General features: G+C 36.1%; 3 protein-coding genes across 8 annotated transcripts in view; 2 read left to right on the top strand and 1 right to left on the bottom strand.

Moving 5' to 3' along the window:
* The window catches only part of LOC106616323 (kelch-like protein 5), a 167,729-nt gene that overhangs the window by 5,610 nt on the left and 140,666 nt on the right, over positions 1 to 21,453 (bottom strand). The window lies entirely within an intron of this gene.
* On the top strand, positions 713 to 21,400 carry Usp2 (Ubiquitin specific protease 2). Of its 6 annotated transcripts, none has more exons than XM_036365948.2 (10): positions 713 to 848; positions 2,476 to 2,660; positions 2,727 to 3,293; positions 14,705 to 14,876; positions 16,301 to 16,447; positions 16,541 to 16,754; positions 16,819 to 17,141; positions 17,215 to 17,364; positions 18,256 to 18,334; positions 18,397 to 21,400. In XM_036365948.2, the coding sequence occupies exons 3-10, from the start codon at positions 2,895 to 2,897 to the stop codon at positions 18,467 to 18,469; spliced, it is 1,557 nt and encodes a 518-aa protein (XP_036221841.1). In that variant the 5' UTR covers positions 713 to 848; positions 2,476 to 2,660; positions 2,727 to 2,894; the 3' UTR covers positions 18,470 to 21,400. The 6 variants fall into 6 exon arrangements, with proteins under 6 accessions (XP_036221841.1, XP_036221846.1, XP_036221845.1 ...); XM_036365953.2 differs by lacking the exon at positions 713 to 848 and adding an exon at positions 883 to 1,015; XM_036365952.2 differs by lacking the exon at positions 713 to 848 and adding an exon at positions 1,422 to 1,588.
* Positions 4,288 to 11,216, top strand: LOC138857304 (dentin sialophosphoprotein-like). Its single transcript, XM_070109645.1, has 3 exons — positions 4,288 to 4,302; positions 6,600 to 7,760; positions 10,549 to 11,216. Exons 1-3 carry the CDS (start codon positions 4,288 to 4,290, stop codon positions 10,579 to 10,581), a joined length of 1,209 nt encoding a protein of 402 aa, XP_069965746.1. The 3' UTR covers positions 10,582 to 11,216.

Here is a 21,453-nt window from a genome sequence, read left to right as displayed (position 1 = left end):
TGCAATGGTTGGGCAACTATTCTTCTAGTAAACAAAAAAATAAACGAAAATTGTCAAATGGTGTTGCCATTACAGCGAACGAAATACTTTGGCAACACAAGCACTTCCGAAAACAACACATTTCCGGCGCAACTATTGGTACAAAATATTTCCAAAAAGAAATGTAAAAACTATCAAATTAAAAAAAATTTCTAAATGAATATTTGCAAACGATTCATATAATTCACTAGTTAATTAATAAAATCTATTGTTGAAAAAAATATCTGAAAAATGAACACAGTATTTAAAAAAAAGAAAAACTATTCGCTTGCATGGAATTCGGTTTTTTTCTAAATGGTATTTTTAGATTTAGAAAATTCAAATACTTCATTTTGTTTACTATCAACTATCTATAAAAAATTAATAACTAACGTTAATTGATAACACTATGGCATCTAGATTAACGTAACATAATCCAGCAATAAAGGTCTGTGGCTGACAATTTACCAATCGCAGTGTTACCGGCTTTCATAAATTCACTACATCTAAGAAGATAATTAATTTTAATTTAGTTATTTAAATATAGATTATTATATATACAGCAAATACTATACGAAACATATGCAAAACTTTTATATACATATTTATATCCATTAATTTTAGTTAAGCACATGTGTTGTTAAAGAATTTCATATGTGAATTACAGAAGCTGTGATATGTTTCTGCAATAACTTCATCTGGCAGTACTACAAACGAATACGACGAACGGACGAGGCTGGCCAGAAACGCACTGTGCTTATAAAATTTTTCGCAGCTAAAAATAAATAGAAATTCGAATATTCCTTCCCAGAGTTAGTGCAATTAGAAAAGTGAGTGAAATCCAGCTTAAAGTGATGAAATATTAGCATTGAAGTGATTTTTAACAACTAATACTTGTCGAATAATCGATCGATGCAACGCCGTTAATCGTTGTCGGTAGAAAAAAAAGTCAAAGTCAAAAATGCTAGTAGGAGGCGTTACGACCTCGTTTCCTAACGTGAGCCCAAAACCCATTGCCTCCACCTTAAATGTCGTATTTCCAAGAGCACACATAACCAATCAAACCGAGTAAATACTTTTTTTTTGGTTAGTTGGATGTAGTCAACTTTTGATACCATAGCAGCCAATCTTATTGACGCTAACAAAATCTCGTTAGCACAACCACTGCCCCAGGCATTGTCGTCGTCGTCGTCGCCACATTTCCACTTTCCATTTTGAGGAAAATATTTTACTTTGCGTAATATTTATGTAGTTTATTTTATGTATGAGTCGCATTGCTGTTGGCTGACTGGTCGATTTGTTGGTTGGTGTATTCAGCGATTTTAAAAATAGAATTTTTTTTTAATGATGATTTGACTTTCGTCGCTGTTGTGTTTGTGTTTTCGAGACATTTTTTCTCGTGCGCGTTTTGTCCAATTGTCTATTAAATAGAGGCGCATTTTCACGGCAATACACGACGAGAAAAAATATTCAAGGAATAAAAAAAGTGTGTCGACGCCAAGGCGGCTGGTATAGTTGGGAGTTGTAACGTGATAATAGTGGTAGTGCGACGAAGTGGTGTTGTACTCGGGCAAGTGTAAAATTTTTGGGCTAGAGCATTGAAATGAATGAGAGTTAACGTTCAACTCGTATCATTGTGTTCGTATGTACAGACGTGCGTATACAAGCCTCAATTGTGATCAGCTGGCTATCCGTTCGTCGAAGAAAGGTGCAGGTGTGAGGCGAGTTTCGTAAAATGTGGGTGGTGCTGGCCCCGAAGCACTTTTACGACAAGGAGACGACGACGATGTCAACGGAGTAATCGCTGTGTTGTTGTTGACGACGATTTGCGAAATTCTGCAAATGTTGTTGTCGTATGCGTCAACGTCGTCGTTGATGTTTTGATTGTTCCCTACTGCGCTGCTATCGTTGCGGTTGTCATTGACGTTTACTCTGCTTATAGTTTTGCTTATTCTGATTCTGCGGGTTTGGGGTGTGCGAACGAGCCGACCATGACTTTGTTGTTGAGTAAAAATAAATGGTGTAAACTGAAAATTAAAATTAACGAAGTGTTTTACGGTATGAACTTGTTATTAAAGTACTTAGAAATGTTTGTTTATACTAACTGATTATGAAAAGCATATGAAACTGAATCCGTGTGGACGTGAAACCCGTAGTATTTATAAATAAGTGGTTAGCGCCAATTATCGCAACAACGGTGGTAGTGTCAGTCATAGTAAGTTTTTGTTTTTTTCCCACAATTACTATAGTACGAGAGCAACCCTGATTTCTACCACTTATCGATTACTACTTGGCACTCGTCCCTAAGCCGAATTGCTGAGATCAAAAACATGAAATTAGACAATGGGGTTAGGATGGCACAAAGTCAATCAACTACTTGCTCTCTTATATTTCCGCATATCTACTATGAAAAAAGATGATCCATTAATGACTTACTTTGTATTTCTTTCCGAATAGTTGGACGTTGTAAAAGCAAAAGAGAAAAATACAAATATTTATACAGCAGCAGTTAACTTTTTAACTTATCTGTGACATTGCAAGTGAGATAGCTTTTGTTAAGCTAGTATCAATTATGTAAGGTAATGGATGCGCGCATAGAACTGATGTCAATAATCTGGACAACAAGTGTACCAACCACTTAGGTAAGTCTTTTCTTGTTATCTAATTAAAAATTTAGCTTAATATGTATTTTTTTGTATATTTCACAGCGAAACAGCATTAATGATTCAATATTTTCCACAACCAAAATAACGTAAATAACCACAAGACCGCAAATAATTTTCACAATAATTGAACAAAAGCAAAGAACAACATAGCAATAAAAACGAGCAACACAGTGTGTGCACGGTCGCAGCTTTCATAATACATCTACTAATATGCCTGTGATTTCGCCACGCAGATCATCGACATCGAACAGTGGCAGTCTATACGGCACCTCGTCGTCCGGAACTGGCAGTACAGGCACTAGTACCGCCAGTGCATATAGTAGTGCTTCGTCGTATTTGAATCGTACGAATAGCTTGTCGAAACCGACAACGCCAAGCAGCTCATTGTGGTCGTCATCGTCGTCTGGCACATCGAAATATACACCCAACTATTATAGCTCTTATTTGGGTTCGAATTCATCATCCTATTCGCCACGTACAGCATCACAACGTAATTCTTTGTCGTCTTTGTACCTGAGCGGCGGCTCCTCCGGATTAGGAACCTATCGTAGTAGTTCATCTTATTTGTCAGCCGGCAGCAATGATCCAGTTACATCCAGTCGATATGGAGTGAGTAGACAAACAAACAAACAACAACTACATAAAAGCACACAACATGTGTGCCATTCAAATGCTTTTGCTAAACCATATAAATATATGCATTGAGTATGTATATAGTGTGTAGGGCATTTTTGGACATTTGTGTAATGTCTAATTGAGTAGTGTTATTAGTAAACAAAAACAAAAGTGTGTAGCTGTGAGTGTTATCTGCTGAAATACATTATAAGCATGTAACATATACATACATGTACATATATCCATATGTAAACATTGCGTGCACCTTTCACCAATTACTCATTTGCAGCACACCCACTCGTGCTCACACACACACCTAAACACCCGCACAAACCCCTGGGACTGTCGTGTGGTATTTACATTGGGTTAGACGTTTGTTTAATAACCCTAGTGCTCTGCTTACACCTTTAGGCGGAATTCTTGTGTTGTGTTTTTAGAGTAGTTGTTTAACATGTCAATTGCAAGTTGCGGCTTTTAAATGCAACACAATTTTTTTTGACTAAAATTGTATATACCATCTATATGTGCTATCAAAAGTAAAAACATTTTGTGAAATATGTTTAGCACACACAAAGTCTTGGTGTTAACTGTGTGTTTGACAATCGTAATCGCAGAAAATCTTATCTATGTTAGATTTATATTGTTAAATTTCGATTAGTTTGTCGAGCGCTTTAAGTGCTTAATACGTGTACGAAGACTACAGTTTAGTTTAAAGTTCATAATCGTTCAGATTCTAAAGAACACGTTTTTATTTGAACGCTTAAGCGGAAGATTTAGGATAGGTAGTGTAAAAAGTGTACTTTTACTTTCGAAACAAAACGACAAAGTGTACTGTGAAATTAAATAAAAGTTAATCGTATATTAATTTACGAACAACTGTGTAAATATTTAATTGTGATTTAGTTTTGCCACAGCGGTAATTAATAGTGAAATTCTGTTAAAATTTAATGCTGATGAACTTTACATGATCCCAAATGATAATAACTAAATGCCAAAATCATCGGTTTGTGTAGGCGTGGAATGATGTATAAAGATCGAATGATTACATAAACCACATTCTATTTAGTATATAATATTTCAAATCCTCATAAGAACTAGCACAGACGGACAATATTATTAAATATGCTTGATAATAAAGCGAAATAAATTATTGTAATTTATAAAATACTGATTGTCAAAGGTCTTACAGGGTTTAATGCACTATTTCACTATATATAATATATAAGGCTTATAAAGCGAAAATTGCATTATACACAATGTTAATCAATTACACACTCCACTAGCTATTAACGCTCATACGGTGATAATTGTCATGTCATTGTCAAAATCATGCATATGTACATACATTGGTCTACAAAATAATAGGAGTGCCAATATGAAAAATATATTTGGGTACATAGCGCTTCTGAATCACATGTAAATGACTAGGTATATTCACATTAAAACATAAAACAATTTTTTTAATGTGATGATTGTTATTCTCGTTCAATTTTGCTAGTTCTCGGAGACCCTTGAAATTGATTTCCACAAAAACAAAATAAAAATAGAAGTGTTAGACATTTCCTTACTAAAATAATCTTTAACTAAAAAAATATTCGCAAAATTAAAAAAGTAAGTAGAGTTTTCTTCAGTGGGTAGAGGAAAACATTCTACAGAGCTAAAGTGGGAAATGATAAAAAAAATTCGAAAACGAGGAAAAACGTATGAGAAGATCTAAGAAATGGAAGGATATTTTGCTCAAATGGTAGCAAATGCCTTAAATTATAGGAATACAAATGAAACAGATGGGCGAAAGAGCCAAATATCCATTGTTGACGATCCCAATATTTGACACTACTGCAAAATTAATGCTTTTGCGTCAGTCATGAACTAAATTTTTCAGATAATACTGAAACTTTTTGTAGGCAATTATCGCAGAACAAAAAGTCCGTGAAAAGTACCGCTATTAACAAGAAACACAAAAAGCATGCCTTCTGGCCCGTGTTTAAATGGCGAAATATCTTGTGATCATATGAATTCAAAATGGAAATATTTCTTAGTAAAAGTTCTAGAAACTTGCCCGGCATTCCCCTAACATGGAAAATAATTACTGATTTACAATAAAAACCGTTAAATATGGCGATGCTATTGCATGGAGTAGCTTTTCACATAGTGGAGTTGGTCCAATTGTTAAAATAATAGATGAGGTAATGTTATGATATGCCTGATGGAATATAGCATTTATATAGTTATACATACAAGAAAAAATTCTGACCTCAATCCCATAAAAATCCACAGAACTGATATAAAAAATGTGTTATTGACCAAGCAATTCGAGTGATTTCTGGCAGTTAGTAAAAGTGAAGGAATGCAGGAAATAATTACCATTTCAACATTGCAAGGATCTTATTGACTCTATTTCTAGTTAGTGTAATGCTCCATTAATAAAACCAAAGCTTTTCAAAGAAATATGAATTATTTTAATATTTAGTAAAGGTTTCAAATCATTTTAACTTAAAACTTTTAGAATTTTTCGTACTATATAGAATACACCCATTTTTATGTGGAACTAAATTTTTTAACACAATCCGTGATATCAAATTTTCTTTACGTTCAATTGAAACATATGGGCTCTAGAAATATTAATATATCATCAGCGAATGTCTTTTGCAAAAATTTTACGACTTAAAACATGTTTTTTTTTTATTAAAAATTAAAACATTCGTTTTGTTAATGATGTCACTCCTATTTTTTTGTGTACAACTGTATGTAGATACATATGTTTCATGCCAAAATGGCAAATATTTCATTAAACTGGCTAATGTGGCCACAAATTAGCTGCGAATATATATACATACAAACATATATGTAGATATAATGTATAAGTAATCACACCTTAGCTTTTGCTTAAATTATGTACACTGGCTGCAACAACAACACCTGTACATACATATATCTGTTTGTACATACGTGACTCATATTTTTCTTTTCTGTATTTATGTTATATTTATTCGTTTGTTTTTGTCACAACAATCAATGCACATGTGAACGTGTAAAAATAATAATAACGACAACAACAACAACACCGCTATCAAATCAACCATCACAACAACAATCAACAACAATATCTGTCCAATTGCCATGGTCATTGTCATACTCATATTTCTATTTGCATCATAAATCACTTATCTAATGGGGCAAACCGTTACAAATTCAATGCATCTGTAAATGTTGAACATAAAATAATTGGAAAAATCTTCACAAAAATGAAAAAAAAAAACAAAACGAAAATTTATGTAAAAAAAAACATACGCGCCTCAGTTACCCAAATCGCCCAAAACATCCGATACATTGCGCAAGCGTAAGGACAGAGATACGAACAACAGCAATGACAGCAGCGATGTGAACGGTGGTGGCGCTAAGAAGCCGCCTTCGGGTTCGGATGGGGGCAACAGACGCTTGTCAGGCTCATATTCATCCTCATCCCTAGCACGTTTAGTAGCGACATCTGGTCTGGAAATCTATGAAAAATACAGTCCCGCTAATTATAAACCCAATTGTGAACTTACACGTTCCAGCTCAGCGCTAACTGAGGCTGAGGTAGACGCAGTCTCATCCACCATCAGCGGCATTGGTGGCACGACAACAACGACGAACAATGACGAGATACGCAACGATACAACGACTAACATAACATTGGACCGTCCACGCAGTCGCTATAGTCGCTTGTATAGCGCCGGTGATGAGACTTCCAGTTACAGCAATAATAAATACAGTGACAGCAGCAGCAGCAGCAGCAACAATAAATATGACAACGACTTAACCAGCACTACAACAACCAAGCCGCACCGTTCCAGCTACCGCGAACGTGCAGCAGCAGCCGCCGCAGCGTCAGCAAAACAACAGGCCAACGCTCTTGCGTCCTCCACATCGTCATCATCTGTGCTGAGTCATAGCAGTAGCAGTGGTGATGTGCCGACCGCAACATTTACTTTGCGCAGCAATCGCACACCCAAAACCACAGTGACGAAGGCAGAGGAAAGCGTAACACTCAACAATGGCGATAAGAGCAGCATCAGCCGTCAAGGCAGCAAAACGAACCTAAACAGCAGTAACAATAGCAACAACACTTACACGAATGACCTTGAAAACAACTTGAGAGAGCTAAAGTTGTCCAACTCCGGCAGCGGCCTATATAAGGATAGCAGTAGCGGCAGCATAACCACCACTTTCACGATGCCCTTGCAGGCGAAGAAATCGCTCAGCACCAGCAATAGCAGCGGTCATCTCAGCGCTCTGACTACCTCAAACAACGACAACGATAGCGAACTGAAGCGCAATCATAGCGCCAACAATTTGGATGTGGTCGACCATAGTGCCCCAACATACGAACTTAAATCGAACAGTGCGGCAGCTGGCGGCGCTGAGGTGTGCGCCAGTGCAACGCTCAAAATGGTGGACACACCGATCACGGCGAAGAAGGTAAATCGCAGGCGACAACGCCACGCGTCGCTTCCAAGATGTCTGTGCTTTTGTGTTGAGCGCGTTTATTCCCCACACTATCCGCTGCGTTGCACACTAACTTTGCCTTGCTCAGCTTGTGCTGCTCCTGCTAACGGCAGCGCGCACTTTGCCAATGCATGCGCCTACTACTAACCACAATATTTGCTAAACTGAATACTTGTTTAATCGGTTATATTTAACTGTTTATGATTGGCGGGAAGAAATTCAGTCCACTTGATAATTTTGCTTCTAGTTTAAGGTATTTAAGGTTTTTGTGAATACTAAGCACACAGCCTATAGTACACATTATCCCGTTAGGATATGCATGCGCTCCACCACCACGTGACATCCAAGCACAATCAGTTTATCGGACATTGACGCTTGTCAATGGTTCGCAATTTGCTGCAGTGTTTTTGTAGGATGTGGTTTTTTTTCTAAAAAAAGTGTTATCTGTGAGAACGATATTGTTGTTTTTTCGAAAAACGTACTATCAAAAGTATTATTGAAATTTTCGCATACTGTTACGAAATTGCTAAATTGGAATTTCTTGGAGATTGATAAAAAAACATAATTCTTTGGACTCAAACTTGAAAAATTTTTTGGTCCAAAACAAATTTTTTAAACTTCATTGAAATGTTTTTGTTTTTTGTTAACAAAGATTACTATGGAATTTTAAGCTTGGTTTTATTTCAATATAGTCCACTATAAACCATATACTTTCATTAAAAAAAAAATTAAAAATCATTTAACGTTCATGACGTCATAAAATTTCCATATCTTCAATATAAACAAAAAAAATTAAGTTCTCAAAACTTTTTAATATTTTATTTTGTGTTATTAAGAAATTTAGCAACACTTATTTAACATAGCAGTTTAGTAGTTAAAACAACTATTTAGGAGATAATGAGAACTTGTTTTGCCTCTGTCATCCAATTGTTAAGACTGTCATGTCAACCAAAAATGGTTGAAAACTAAAAAAAATTTTGAGATATGTTAATGAAACTTGGTACATGTGTTCCTTGGCAAAAAAGTGTGGACGAGTTCGTAGATGGGACCATTGCCACGCCCACAAAACCCCATTAATCGTAAACCTATAAAATGTCATAACTAAGCACTAAATGAAGATATAAAACTGTAATTTGGCACAGTGGATCGCAGTAGCAAAGGGCATTTGTAGGCTAAAAATTTTGAAAAAGCGGGCGTGGCACCGCCTTCTAATAAATTTAATGTACACATCTCCTAAACCACTTAGACTACAATAACTAAATTCGCTTAAGACAAATTGTTTAAAAACTCCTACTGACAGTGTGAAAATAATATAAATAGCTTTACACTCAGGATGATAGAAAAGAGCTTTATATGAGCCGGTTTCAAAATTGGACGATGGGCACCGCCCACATTTAGGTGAAAACCCATGCCACGGGACCTGCTCGACCGAATTCAAACAAATTCGGTAGTTTACATTACTATGACATTCGTATATTGCAGTGCGAAAATGGGCGAAATTGGACTACAAACACGCCCACTTCCCTTATAACAAAATTCTAAAACCCATCTGATTCTTTAACTTTCCAGTATACAAATCAATATATTCGGGAAAAACTAAAACACAAATGGTGCCCTTGAGGTATGCCATATCGTGTCCCAAAAAAGGTCAAAATCAGACTATAACTGTTCAAGCCCCCCATACCAAATATGTAGACCCCAGGGCGTATGGTTGACTTTTAGTTGAAAATATCGGTCAATCTATGAAATATATTTGGAAATCGGGGAAAATATTTCTTTGATAATAATATATGATTTTGTCACAAATGAGTTGAATCGGGTCAATACTTCTCTTAGCCCACATATCTCTAATATAAAGATTTTCCAATTGACCTTATATCACATATATCGGCCAATGTGTGAGTTATTTTAATGAAATTAAAAGAGCGTTTTTTTCTAATGACAGTGTATCTTTGTGCCTAAAATCGATAAAATCTGGTGAGAACTTGCCTTAGACCCCATATAACTGACATTTAGGATTTTGAAACGTCCGGCTAACTTGACTCCATATATACAATGTCAACAATTAATGCAATCAGCTCTGTCATCTCTCTGCCCCCGATATACCCTATATAATGATTTCCGACTTTTCACCTGACTTCTTGCAAGTTGCAAGATTATAAAATGTTCGGTTACACCCGAACTTAGCGCTTACTTACTTGTTCCTTACTTGTTTACTTTGTCTACTGAACAACAAAAAAAAAACATTGAAACATTATAGACAACAATTTTTAATTCAAATTTATAGCCTCGCCTCCGCACAGACAAATGTATGTAGTTAATATTAAGATATTAGAGATTTTAGTGCGAAACATACCTACATATGTATGTATATGTACGCATAGATATATAGAAATATATTGTATAGTTTATCTGAATGTAACCAAATCTCTGAACAAATTAGCCGACACTGCGACGCCCACATTATATCGAAGTACATAACCATTTATGTACATATACATATGTAAATAAGTGTATAAATAAAGTTGAATGTGCCGTTAAGGCAATGCGCCACAACCAACGGTAGCATCATCGACAGCGTCATCATGCCATTCTCAGTATTATGATCAACCTTTACCCACCTTCGAACAAACTAAATACAATACATACATACATACAACCATATTCATTAACATACATACATACATACATACATACGCATTACTAACCAAAAGCATCGTCATGTAACTTGTTTGTGTTTCCTCTTCTGTGTATTTTCTAGATGAATATTCGCAGGCCTTGTTGCTGTCACTGAATAAAACGCCTATGTATTTTTGAACTCCTCTCCTCACCCCCCACAAAAAAAAAAACAAACAAAAGAAAAAGCGAAACAAAAACAAAACCAAAAAAAAACATTACTAACCAATAATCAAGAGCAGAAACAAAAATAAAATAGAAATAAAAAGAAAGCAGTAAAAGTATAGAAATATATACAACAACAAGATGTGTGCAACAACAAGTTTAACGCGAAAATTTCGGCAAAAATTCTCAGTGAAAGCAAAAAAATTGATGATATTTCTAAATAATTGGTAGAGTGCGCAAAAACGCGGCGAACAGCAACGAAAAAATTATAGAAATTATAGAAAGACAGGCGAGAGAAAAAAAAAAGTGACAAACACTTTAAAAATACGGCAAATTGCCAAGAAATAAAAACAAAAAAAAAAAAAAGCAAGAAAATAAACTCAAAAACCTACAAACGACAAAGCAAATTAACGAGGCTTATAATTAACTGAATACCTTCCACATTCCACAGCAGCAGTATGACATAGTGCGTAAGAAAACATAAATAGGAAAAATATGTGCAGATATACGCAATAAAATACATACAAACATACATAAATCAAGCCGACAAAGTGATAAAAGTGTAAATAGAAAGAAAGCCAATAAAAATACACAAAAAACAAAAAAAAAAGTAAACAAAAAGAGTGTAACGGAGCAGAAAAAACATTTGGAAACTCGAATATTCGTAAAGTATAATGATAGACATTAAAAAAAGCCGCAATAGTTTTGAAAAATTTCCAATATTGCAAGAAAAATGTAATAAAACCGTTAAATTAGCGCAGCGCCAACAACAGCAGCCGACCAATTCCAACTTGAATAACTATACAGGCGTACACAAACCGAAAATAACCACTACAGCTGCAGCAGCCGTGTTGACAACAACAACAAAAACGCGACCACAAACAACAACAAATCCAATAAGTGTCAACGGCAAAGCGGAAGCGAAATTGCTCAACGGCGTTGGTAGGCGTGCTGCATCGGTGGGCAGCACGCGCACCACCAAAATCAGCAGCAACGTCAAAAGCAACAATAACAATAGTACGCCGCACAACAGCGACGACACGAATCCGGTGCGCGCCGCCAATAAGCCATTCTTTCTCGTACCGCAATTTCAAGATCAAAACTTTCTGAAGGAGGAATGTGAATTGGCGCATGCGCAAGTTGCACCAAAACAACAACAACAACAGCAACACGAACAACAAAAAGTTGCAACAGCCAATGGTGAGGCAAGTAATAATAGTGCGAACAACAACAATAACACAAAACCAAAACAACAACCGATTGGCAACCACAGGTGCAACAGCGGAGACTACAGCAAAAGCAATAACAATACCAGCAACAGCAACAATCACAGCCAAAAAATCAACAACCCGTATTCCATCATTAACAGCATACACGCGAGCATTAGTAGGCGAACAGCAACAGCAACAGCAACAGCAACAGCAACAACAACACCAGCAACAGTGGCGGCGGTAACAGCGAATGGTGTGCGACGCAGCGGCGGCGGTAGCGCCAACGCCAGCGTCAATATCAATCAACATCATCACCATCATCACGTCAGTACAACAGCATCAGCTGTGGCGACGACGAGTTCAAACGGCAGCACCGGCGCCTCCGCCGCCGCCAGCGTCTCGGCCAAGAGCGCCACAACCGATACCACCGTCCACAAAGTCGACATTGTCTTCAGTAATCGCGCGCAAACGCAAAGTAACTGTGTTGGGCGTTTCGTGACGTCAAAAAGTGCGAAACAGCCACAGCAACATAACACTTACAAAGCTACGCGTCCGCTTACCAGCGCGACAATACACACCACAACAACAACGGGCGCGTCAGCAACAAGCACCACTGCAACGCTTGGCGGTGGCACCGCGGCAGCGACAGCGTCTAAACTGAGCAACGGTCAAAGTAAATTGGTGCGTCCGCTGGTGCATCGCACCATACCATCGACTGCGGTGGCGGCGGCGAATGCGACCGCTGCGCGCGACAACGTGAACGCCTACTCCAATAAACTCTTCAACAGCTACGGCAGCAATAGCAATCGTCTTAGCAATAATAACAACAATAATATTAATAATAACGGTGTGAATACTGTGTGTAATATCAACAATAGCAGCAGTAGTAGCAACAACAATATCACGAGCAATAACACCAACGGTGGCAGTGGCGTTAACGGTATGCAACATACGCTCGATCACGACGATATCAAGTACATCGATAGTGATGACGCGCCGACAACAGCAGCGATAGCGGCTGCGCATGCCAGCGCTACTACGGTCACTACACCGTCACGTGGTGGCGCGCAGTTGGAGCGGAAAACGCAGTTGCGCTGTGAGCAGCTCTGTTGTCCGCATACCAATTGCGCGACGTCTACAACGGCAACGCTTACAGGTGCTACTGGTGGTGGCGCTGGCAGCGCGTCGCTTAAAACACGCATGCGCCCAAAATCGACGATCATCTGTTCCACCAGCAATCTCGTCTTCGAGAAGATCAACAATTATAAGTATGCCAATGGTAGCGCTGGTGGCGGTAGCAGCGCGGCTAAATTTGTCGCCGAAGCAGCGGCAGCGCGCCGCAATGAGCTGCGGCACAGCATTGATTCGAATAGTATCAGAGCGTCCATTGAGAAATTCGATAGTTTCAGCGAGCAGAAACGTAGTGTAGGCGCGCCGCAGGTAACGCTACGTTCACACGGCGGCAGCGGTAGTACAAACAATTTGCAACATCATCGTCATAGTGGCAGTGAGTTTGATCACGCCACCGGTAGCAGCAGTCTCTTGCGGCTAGCGCAAAGCGGTGGTGGCTCTTTGACGCGTGCACCCTACCGTACAGTGTCGCCCGCACCGGCTACCGCCTGCAAAGTTACTGCCACAATGCATGCGCCCTCGTTGACGACCGGTTCGACTGGTTCGTCGGCGTCATCTATACGCAGCGGCGCATGCAGTACAAACAGTTTGCCAACAAAAAGTCTTGGCAGCTTTTTGGCTGCCACAACAAATGCAACCAGCGTTACCGCCATCAATCGTCATCAGGAGGCAACAGTATTGCGTACTGCTGAGCGTGCTTCACCCAGCGCGCTGCTGCATAAAGATGCGGCGTCAACGCCATCGTCATCCTCGTCATCACCACTGCTAAAGCAAACCGTAATGAAATTGCCGAATGGCGATGTAAAGAAGTGCGCGAACGCGGAAATGAATGGCGTTTGCGACGGCGCCGCCGCGGATGTTGAAACTGTAAGTTGCACTCACCAAAAACACAGAGAAAAACAAATGTACAAAATGCTACAATTTATCAGTCACCCACAAAAAAAAACACGTTTACCAGCATTTAATCACTCCCTTCACACCAAAACTTACACTATTAGCACCGTCAAGTTCACCAATTGCTCATGCCTCACCCAAGAAGCGACGTAAATTCATCAGTTTGGCAATTCTTCAGTTCCTCTCAGTTTATCTGTCTCTTAGTTAGCTATCTTAAGGGTTTCAATGTTTTGTTTTTCACGTGACGCCGTCGAATTTTTTTTTTTTAATATCAGTTTCCACTCATCATCCACCAGCTTCGAGTTTAGCTGAGTGAAAGGGTTTAACAAAATTAATTTTTTTTTTACACATTATGTTTTAATGCTTTATTTACATAACAAAAAAAAAATAAAAATAAAATGTATTGTATGCACGAAGCAAATAATCACGCTGCCATTTAATAACCTAGCCTAATTTTATTTTAATTTTCAACTAACTTTTCTGATCCTATTGGCTTTAACAGTATTTTATGTATGAATTCTTAGACGAATATGTTTTTTGTGAGTCGCAACCTTTTCTTCAATTTAATTTTATAATGATTTTCGCTCAAGCGCTGTTTCCAGCAATCATTAACCACTTATTAACCCCCAAAAATAATATAAAAGAATCCTTCACTTGCGCCCGACAAAAATCTTTGTACTTTACTCACAGCTTTTTTTTGTTGTTTCTAGCGTTTTGCTTTTCACAAAACTTTTACTAAAAACGAACTCTTTTCAAGCTTTTTATTAAACATATTTAAAAAATATTTCTTTTTTCACTTTTATTTCTTGTTTTTTTTTTTTTTCCTGTGCCGTTTCACAGATCCGCAGCACAGCACTACGGAGTATCCCTCCAGCACCGCCATCGCCGACAGCTTCACGTTACAGGGATCGTGATAGCCGTTTAACGTCGTCATCTTTGCTCTCCTCATCGGTATCGTCGGTGTCTAATAACATAGACGATGCCAGCAAATCGAAGGATGAGAACGCAGAAGGTATGTGTGTGTATCATATCATTAAAATCTAAAATTTAAAAGCCAAACGTTGAAGTTTATTGTAGCTAACAGGTGAGGGCTCAATCAAGTATTGATTGTAAAATAAATATTGAATGTAAAATAAACCAACTGTTAAATATTTTGCCAAATGCGAGTCCAATATCTTTTAGAAAAGTATATCTTGACACATTTCCTAGTCAAATGGGATTTTTTTTTTGTAAATCATAACCCAATTTAACTCCTTACTCCGTTATCTGAATATAAATGCAACATTTTCTATAAATAGCGTTATCGCAATAAAATAGTCTCAAATTCAAACGCTTTCAAAACTTTACAAAAAACTCTTTAGCGTAAAGATAATGAAAATTATACTTCATACAAATATAAATGTTTAATCCGTTCTACTTAAGGGATTATATACACTTGCAAGGCAGTAAAAACGTTTTATTTTGTGATTTTGAGGAGACAATTAAAATATATAAATAAAAACAATGTACATTTTCATAATTGTACAATAAATTATAATAATTGGCCGATCGCTAGCAGAGCCTCCGAAAAAAGAACGAGGCGACGAGAAAGATTTTTCTACTTTAAATTCTCTTAAATTCAAAAGCAAACAATTTACACTTCAGAGTGGCTTAAAAAAGTGTTATTAAAACTCTTATTTCTTTGCTCATTTCCTGATTAATATATCTAAGAACGTCGTGTGAAAATTTTAAGTTGATCGGTCCAGCCGTTTCGGAGAAATGCGCCTCGTCGGCTTTGAAAACAGCGTTTCGACAAAAAACGCATTTACAGTTTTGTGATCCGATCACTGTCAGTTAAAAAATTCCTACAAATTCGCTCATATCTCCGAAACTATTGGCTGGATCAACTTTAAAATTTCGGAGAATATGTGTATATTCAAAAAATCGACTTTTTGAAATTAACAAGTGGAAAGAAAATAGGTTCCACATGTAAAAACATTAAAGATTTTGAATTTTTTAAAACTTTACCTCAAAATATGACATTTTTAAATAAAAAATACAATCTCTCTTTAAATCTTCTTTAATTTTGGTCCAATAGCTTCGCCATAATCACTTTTTGAACACCCCTAGCCTGCTATAAAAATACAATATTGGAATTGTTTGAATTATGTATTTTCCTTTCTCTTGTGCTTGTCATACACTTAAAAAAAATCCGAAATGTTGGCAGTAGTTTAATTTGTCGGATAGTTTGTCAAAATATATCACTTTTGTCGCGTCATTAGTACAAATTTTTGTTTACCTCTGAATGTTATTTCGGGCCGAACCTGGTGTGCTGTTTATTTGCTTAAAATTTAAACTTTCTTTCACTTAATTTACGAAAACAATAATTATTTAACAGAAAACGATTGACTCGATAGTATGAAGTTAATTCACTTTTCTTGCACGTCTTTCCAACAGGTCTATGTGGGCTAAGAAATATCGGAAATACTTGTTTTATGAACTCGGTAATTCAGTGCCTGAGTCACACGAGCGAATTGACAAAATTCTTGCGTACACACAATGGCATACGCTCGACATCGTCGAAGGATCAACAAATCCTACAAGGTGAGTGCAAACCGTATGTGATTAGAGGAGAGAGAGAGCGAGAGAGAGAGAGTATAACAAAAAGTTTAACGGTGTTTTTATTTAACGCCACAGAGTTTGCTAAGTTGATACGGGAGATGTGGACAAGCAATGTACACAGCGTCACGCCGATGGACCTGAAGCGCGCCTTTTCCTCCAAACATCGCATGTATAGTGACTATAACCAACAGGATGCACAAGAGTTTCTGCGCTTCTTCCTCGATTCACTGCACAGTGCACTAAATACGGGCGTGAAGGGGGAACACTTGAAAATCGACGATAACCTCAGGTGAGTGCGAAAGGGATTTGCCACAGATCGTATATGTATATAATATATATTCTTGCTTCTTTAGTGACAATAAAAAAGCCGATCTAACGTGGGAATGGTACGCACGACACGAGAACTCACTCATACGCGACCTCTTCGTCGGCCAATTGAAGAGCACATTACGATGTACCACCTGTGGCAATACAAGCGTTACGTTTGATCCGTTTTGGGATTTGAGCGTCTCGTTGCCATCGTTATCGCGCTGCAAGCTAGAATCTTGCCTCGATCTATTCATACGCGAAGAGGTGTTGGATGGCGATGAGATGCCGACCTGTGCGAAATGTCGCCAAAGGCGAAGGTGCACGAAAAGCTTCACCATACAACGATTTCCCAAATATTTGGTTATACGTAAGTGCTGATTTTGGCGTATAGTCAGTTTTTGTTTCCAATATATATTATATAATATTATTTGTTGTTACAGATTTGAAGCGTTTCTCGGAGACCCGTTGGAGCAAGCTGTCGAACATTGTCGAATTTCCGACTGGTGAACGTGAATTGAATATGGGTCCCTACGGTTCGAATCCTGGCACGAGCATATATTACTCGCTGTATGCGATTTCGAATCATATGGGTGAGTGAAATGGAGTTGATGTTGGTTAAAACCATTTTTTTTTTCGAAAGGATATTTTATTTTGGGAGAAAGATTGAATATTAATCCAAATGAGTATATGTTCGTTGCAAGTTCCCTTCAATAAGATTTTTAATAAGAGGTTGTAACGGAAACGCAAAGTGGGACAGGGCGAGAGAGAGAGAGACAGAGAGCAATTTATTAAAAAAAAAATGAAGCAAACTATAATAAATTTAAAATCAATATATTAGTAACAATTTTATTTCCCAATTTTCAAATATTTTTTTATACTGACCTGTTGTTCGTCCTTGGAAAACCTAGTTTTTTTCGAATTCTCCGTTCGTTTTTGGCATTTTATAAATCCCGAAATTTCGGGTTAAATTTTAAAAATTTTGGGATCTCTTAGGATTTTTGTTTATAAATTTAAGGGTAATGTATTTTTAATTATATTAATAAATTTATTTAATTTAAGAATAATAAACTAGTATTGTTCTTTATCAGAGGTAGGGGAAAACTTTTAAGGCCATATTAATTATAATGCACACATACAGTAATGTATCTCATATCTTGTTTCCATATTTTTTTTTACAAATAATATAATATAACTAATGCACTAAGTTGGATTTTCGGGATCCTGACCAGGTCCCGAAATTTCAGAATATGAAAAGACATGGAGTCTAGGTCAAAAACATAACTTTCTGAACATATACTAATTAAGTTTTGAAAACCGTTGGTGGTCAGTAAAATTTGAACGATTTTGCAAGGGCTATAATCATTACACCCACTTTTCAACAATATACAATATATTGCGCTGGAAAATGAATATTTTATATTATTATTATGTTAAGTAATAACGGATTACTAAAAATTCAAAATTACTTCTTTTGCCTACAGGCTCCACAGCTGGTGGTCATTATGTGGCGTTATGTAAACATCCGGTGTCAAAAAAATGGCACGAATTCAACGATAATGTGTAAGTATTTTCAACAAATTTTAAACGTTTTAAAATTTCTGAAAAAGAACCTTTAATTGCAGTGTAAGCGACACGCTCTCCGAAAATAATCTAGTTTCATCCAGTGCCTATATACTGTTCTATGAGCGAGCGTAAGAAATAACTCACGCGTGTAAAGAAATAAAAAGCAAACATACTCACATCAACACGCATTCATGCACACATACACTCATAGCCAATCTTGCAAATTGAGTCTTATGTACAAAAACAAAAAAAAAACAAAAAAACAAAGGGTACACCTACTAACAACAAACTCTGTAACCTGTAGAAAAATGAAACTGGATATGATGACATCTGCAACAAAGCTGCATAAGACAACCATGCCCGGCAACGGCAACGGCAAACCAACTGCGCAATTCTATCGAAATTATGCGAACCAGTTCGGTTGAAGAGAGCAAGTTAAGCCAGACACGTGATTTAGCCATTAATTCGCATTGATTATGCAACACTCTACCCACACACCCTCAAAATTGCAACTGCTACTTAACCCTATTGTGACTCCTCTCTTATTTTTTACCTTATACTAATGTCTACTGCGCATACATACATACATACATGAATGATGATTACTAAACCCAAAAACTCACATACATACATATAGTAAATTTCTAAAAGTATTTATGCTGCTACCTAAAACTATTGCTAATTAACTAAAAGCAAAAACAAAAATCAACTATAATAGTAAATAAAACAAAATAAAAACAAAGGAACAGTTAACGCCATCTCCTACTACTACAACTACACACACTTGCAACTGCTATCAGCAACTATTATGCAGCGTGCAACATGCAACTTGTTTAGGAAGAAAGCAAAAATAAAAAAGGGTTCAATTATCAATAAGTTGATTGACGAACAACAACGATGTGACGCTGATTATTTTTACACGCCAAATTCTGTAAATCTCTAAATGTAAAAATGTGCAATTTTCGATCGAGTCCAAAGATATATACCAATATATATATGATATCCATATATATGAGTGTACATATATACATCCATGCATACATAATATAGAAACGGATACTGTACTTCTTGTATAAATGTAAAAAAGCCGAAAGCAACAAAAAATTATATGCCGTTATATTTAAAAGATATACTATATTTAAATAATATGTTGAAGCAAGTGATTAAATCGAATAACAGTGTGTATAAGCGATTTTTTAAAACGCATCGTTTTACTATATACATCTATATGTATAAATATAAATTGGTTTTCATTTTGAACGATATGTATGTGTAAGTGAATGGGCGTTAGCCGAGCGGCCGATAGAGATGCTTTAAGTTACGTTATTGGCTATTTAACTGAAGAATTATATATATGTACATATATATATTTTAAATCCTACTCCTTCCTTTATTGTTCGAAATGGAAGCATAGCTAAATATATAAGTATGTAGCTGTTTTATTTATTATATTATGTAATATTTGGCTTAAAATTTTAGTAAAGAAAATTTACAAAAACTAAATGCTGCTAACACTTGAGTGCGCTTGTTTTAAATACTAACAGCTAATAATGTAAAAAATAAGCGTTTACCAAGATATTATTTATTAAACACATATGTACATACATACATACATATGTATGTAAATGATGCAATAGCACTTAGGGCACAGGCGCAACTTAAAATGTATATTAAACTACTTACCTACCTTAAATACTAACTAAAAATCGCGCATATATGTATTACATAATATACACAAGTATATATGTATATATGTATATGGAGATGTGCAGAGAAAACCATATTGCTATTAAAAAATAAGTTTTTATTGTATGCGAACGCGTTAAAAACAAGAGCATAACACAAAGTAAGAGAGAAAGCTAGTCCTAAAACAACAACACAATAAAGTTAGACTAAATAAAATGAAAAGAAAAATGTAAAAAAACTATTTATTATTGCTAAATAAATTTATTATAGCAGACAAGTGTAGCTAAACAAATAAAATTGCGGGAAAGCAGATGAGCTGCAAATCTGCTAGAGTGAAAAAAGAAATTAACAAAATATAATAAAAAAAAAAACAAATTTTTAGGTTAAGTGCAGAAGCTAATAGCAAAATAGTTTGAAAAACATAAAAAAAATTAATAAAGTAATATAACAAAAACACAAGCACGCATGCCTGCGAATAGTGTATAGAACAGTGAATGGAGAATATACGACGGGATTTTATACTAAATGAATGAGTAAAAACACTAAAAACCCCAAACAAAAATAATAAAACAACACTAAAAAGTATGCAAACACATGCATATGCAGATAACTGTATATTTAAAGGACTAACAATACAACAACAACAACAAAACCAATAAAATAAAAAAAAAACTATTTTCAAACGGTATCAGTAATAACGATCGGAACTGCTGTCCAAGCGATAATGTGCGGACGAAGAATTTGATGCATTCAAATACAACAACAATAAAACACTAGTGAACTAGCAAAACCAAAATGTGCTTTTGCCGTGCAACTAAAAGCGATACACATACATACATCACATACAACACTTTATATACATATATACATGTAAATTTCATCTACACTCACAACAAAAAAAAATAGAAAAAAATAGTTTATAATAAAAATGTTGCTTATTATACAACAATATTCCTGAAACATATGAGATGCGAAAATGTGTAGAATGCTTTATAAAACTACAACAACAAAAATCGTTATTAAATTGCGTGTCAAGAAAAATTTTGTTATTTATTTTATGCTGCTGTTAATTTACTTTTAAATACATACAAACTTACATACATATGTACGTACACAGTTACACGCTTGTATATATACAAACGCGCAAGCACTCACACACCCATGCATATATGTATGTACATGTAGATTATTTATTTTGTTGATAGCTAAGTTATGTGTATGTGTGTGTTTGTGCTTTGTGCCTACTTTATTTATTTGTAAAGTGCAACTTTTATTTGTTTTAAATATATGTAAACATTTTTGTTTGTTTGATAAATGTGAAATGCAAATTTAAAAAATTTACAACAATTAAAATTATTTGTTACTTGCTTTCAAAAATTTATTACGTTTTATTTATTTTTTTATATACATATATGTTATAGCGTGCGTAT

Source organism: Bactrocera oleae, chromosome 5 (genome assembly GCF_042242935.1).
Source record: "Bactrocera oleae isolate idBacOlea1 chromosome 5, idBacOlea1, whole genome shotgun sequence".
NCBI lineage: Eukaryota > Metazoa > Arthropoda > Insecta > Diptera > Tephritidae > Bactrocera > Bactrocera oleae.
The sequence above is the reverse complement of the archived record's forward strand: the minus strand, read 5'-3'. Positions and strand labels throughout refer to the sequence as shown.

Coding starts and splice junctions, on each gene's coding strand:
- LOC138857304 (XM_070109645.1), top strand. Junction 7,761..10,548: donor CACCGATCACGGCGAAGAAG/GTAAATCGCAGG, acceptor TGTATTTTCTAG/ATGAATATTCGCAGGCCTTG.
- Usp2 (XM_070109707.1), top strand. CDS start 11,303: ATGATAGACATTAAAAAAAGCCGCAATAGTTTTGAAAAATTTCCAATA. Junction 16,755..16,818: donor AAAATCGACGATAACCTCAG/GTGAGTGCGAAA, acceptor TTGCTTCTTTAG/TGACAATAAAAAAGCCGATC. Junction 17,365..18,255: donor TGCGATTTCGAATCATATGG/GTGAGTGAAATG, acceptor TTTTGCCTACAG/GCTCCACAGCTGGTGGTCAT.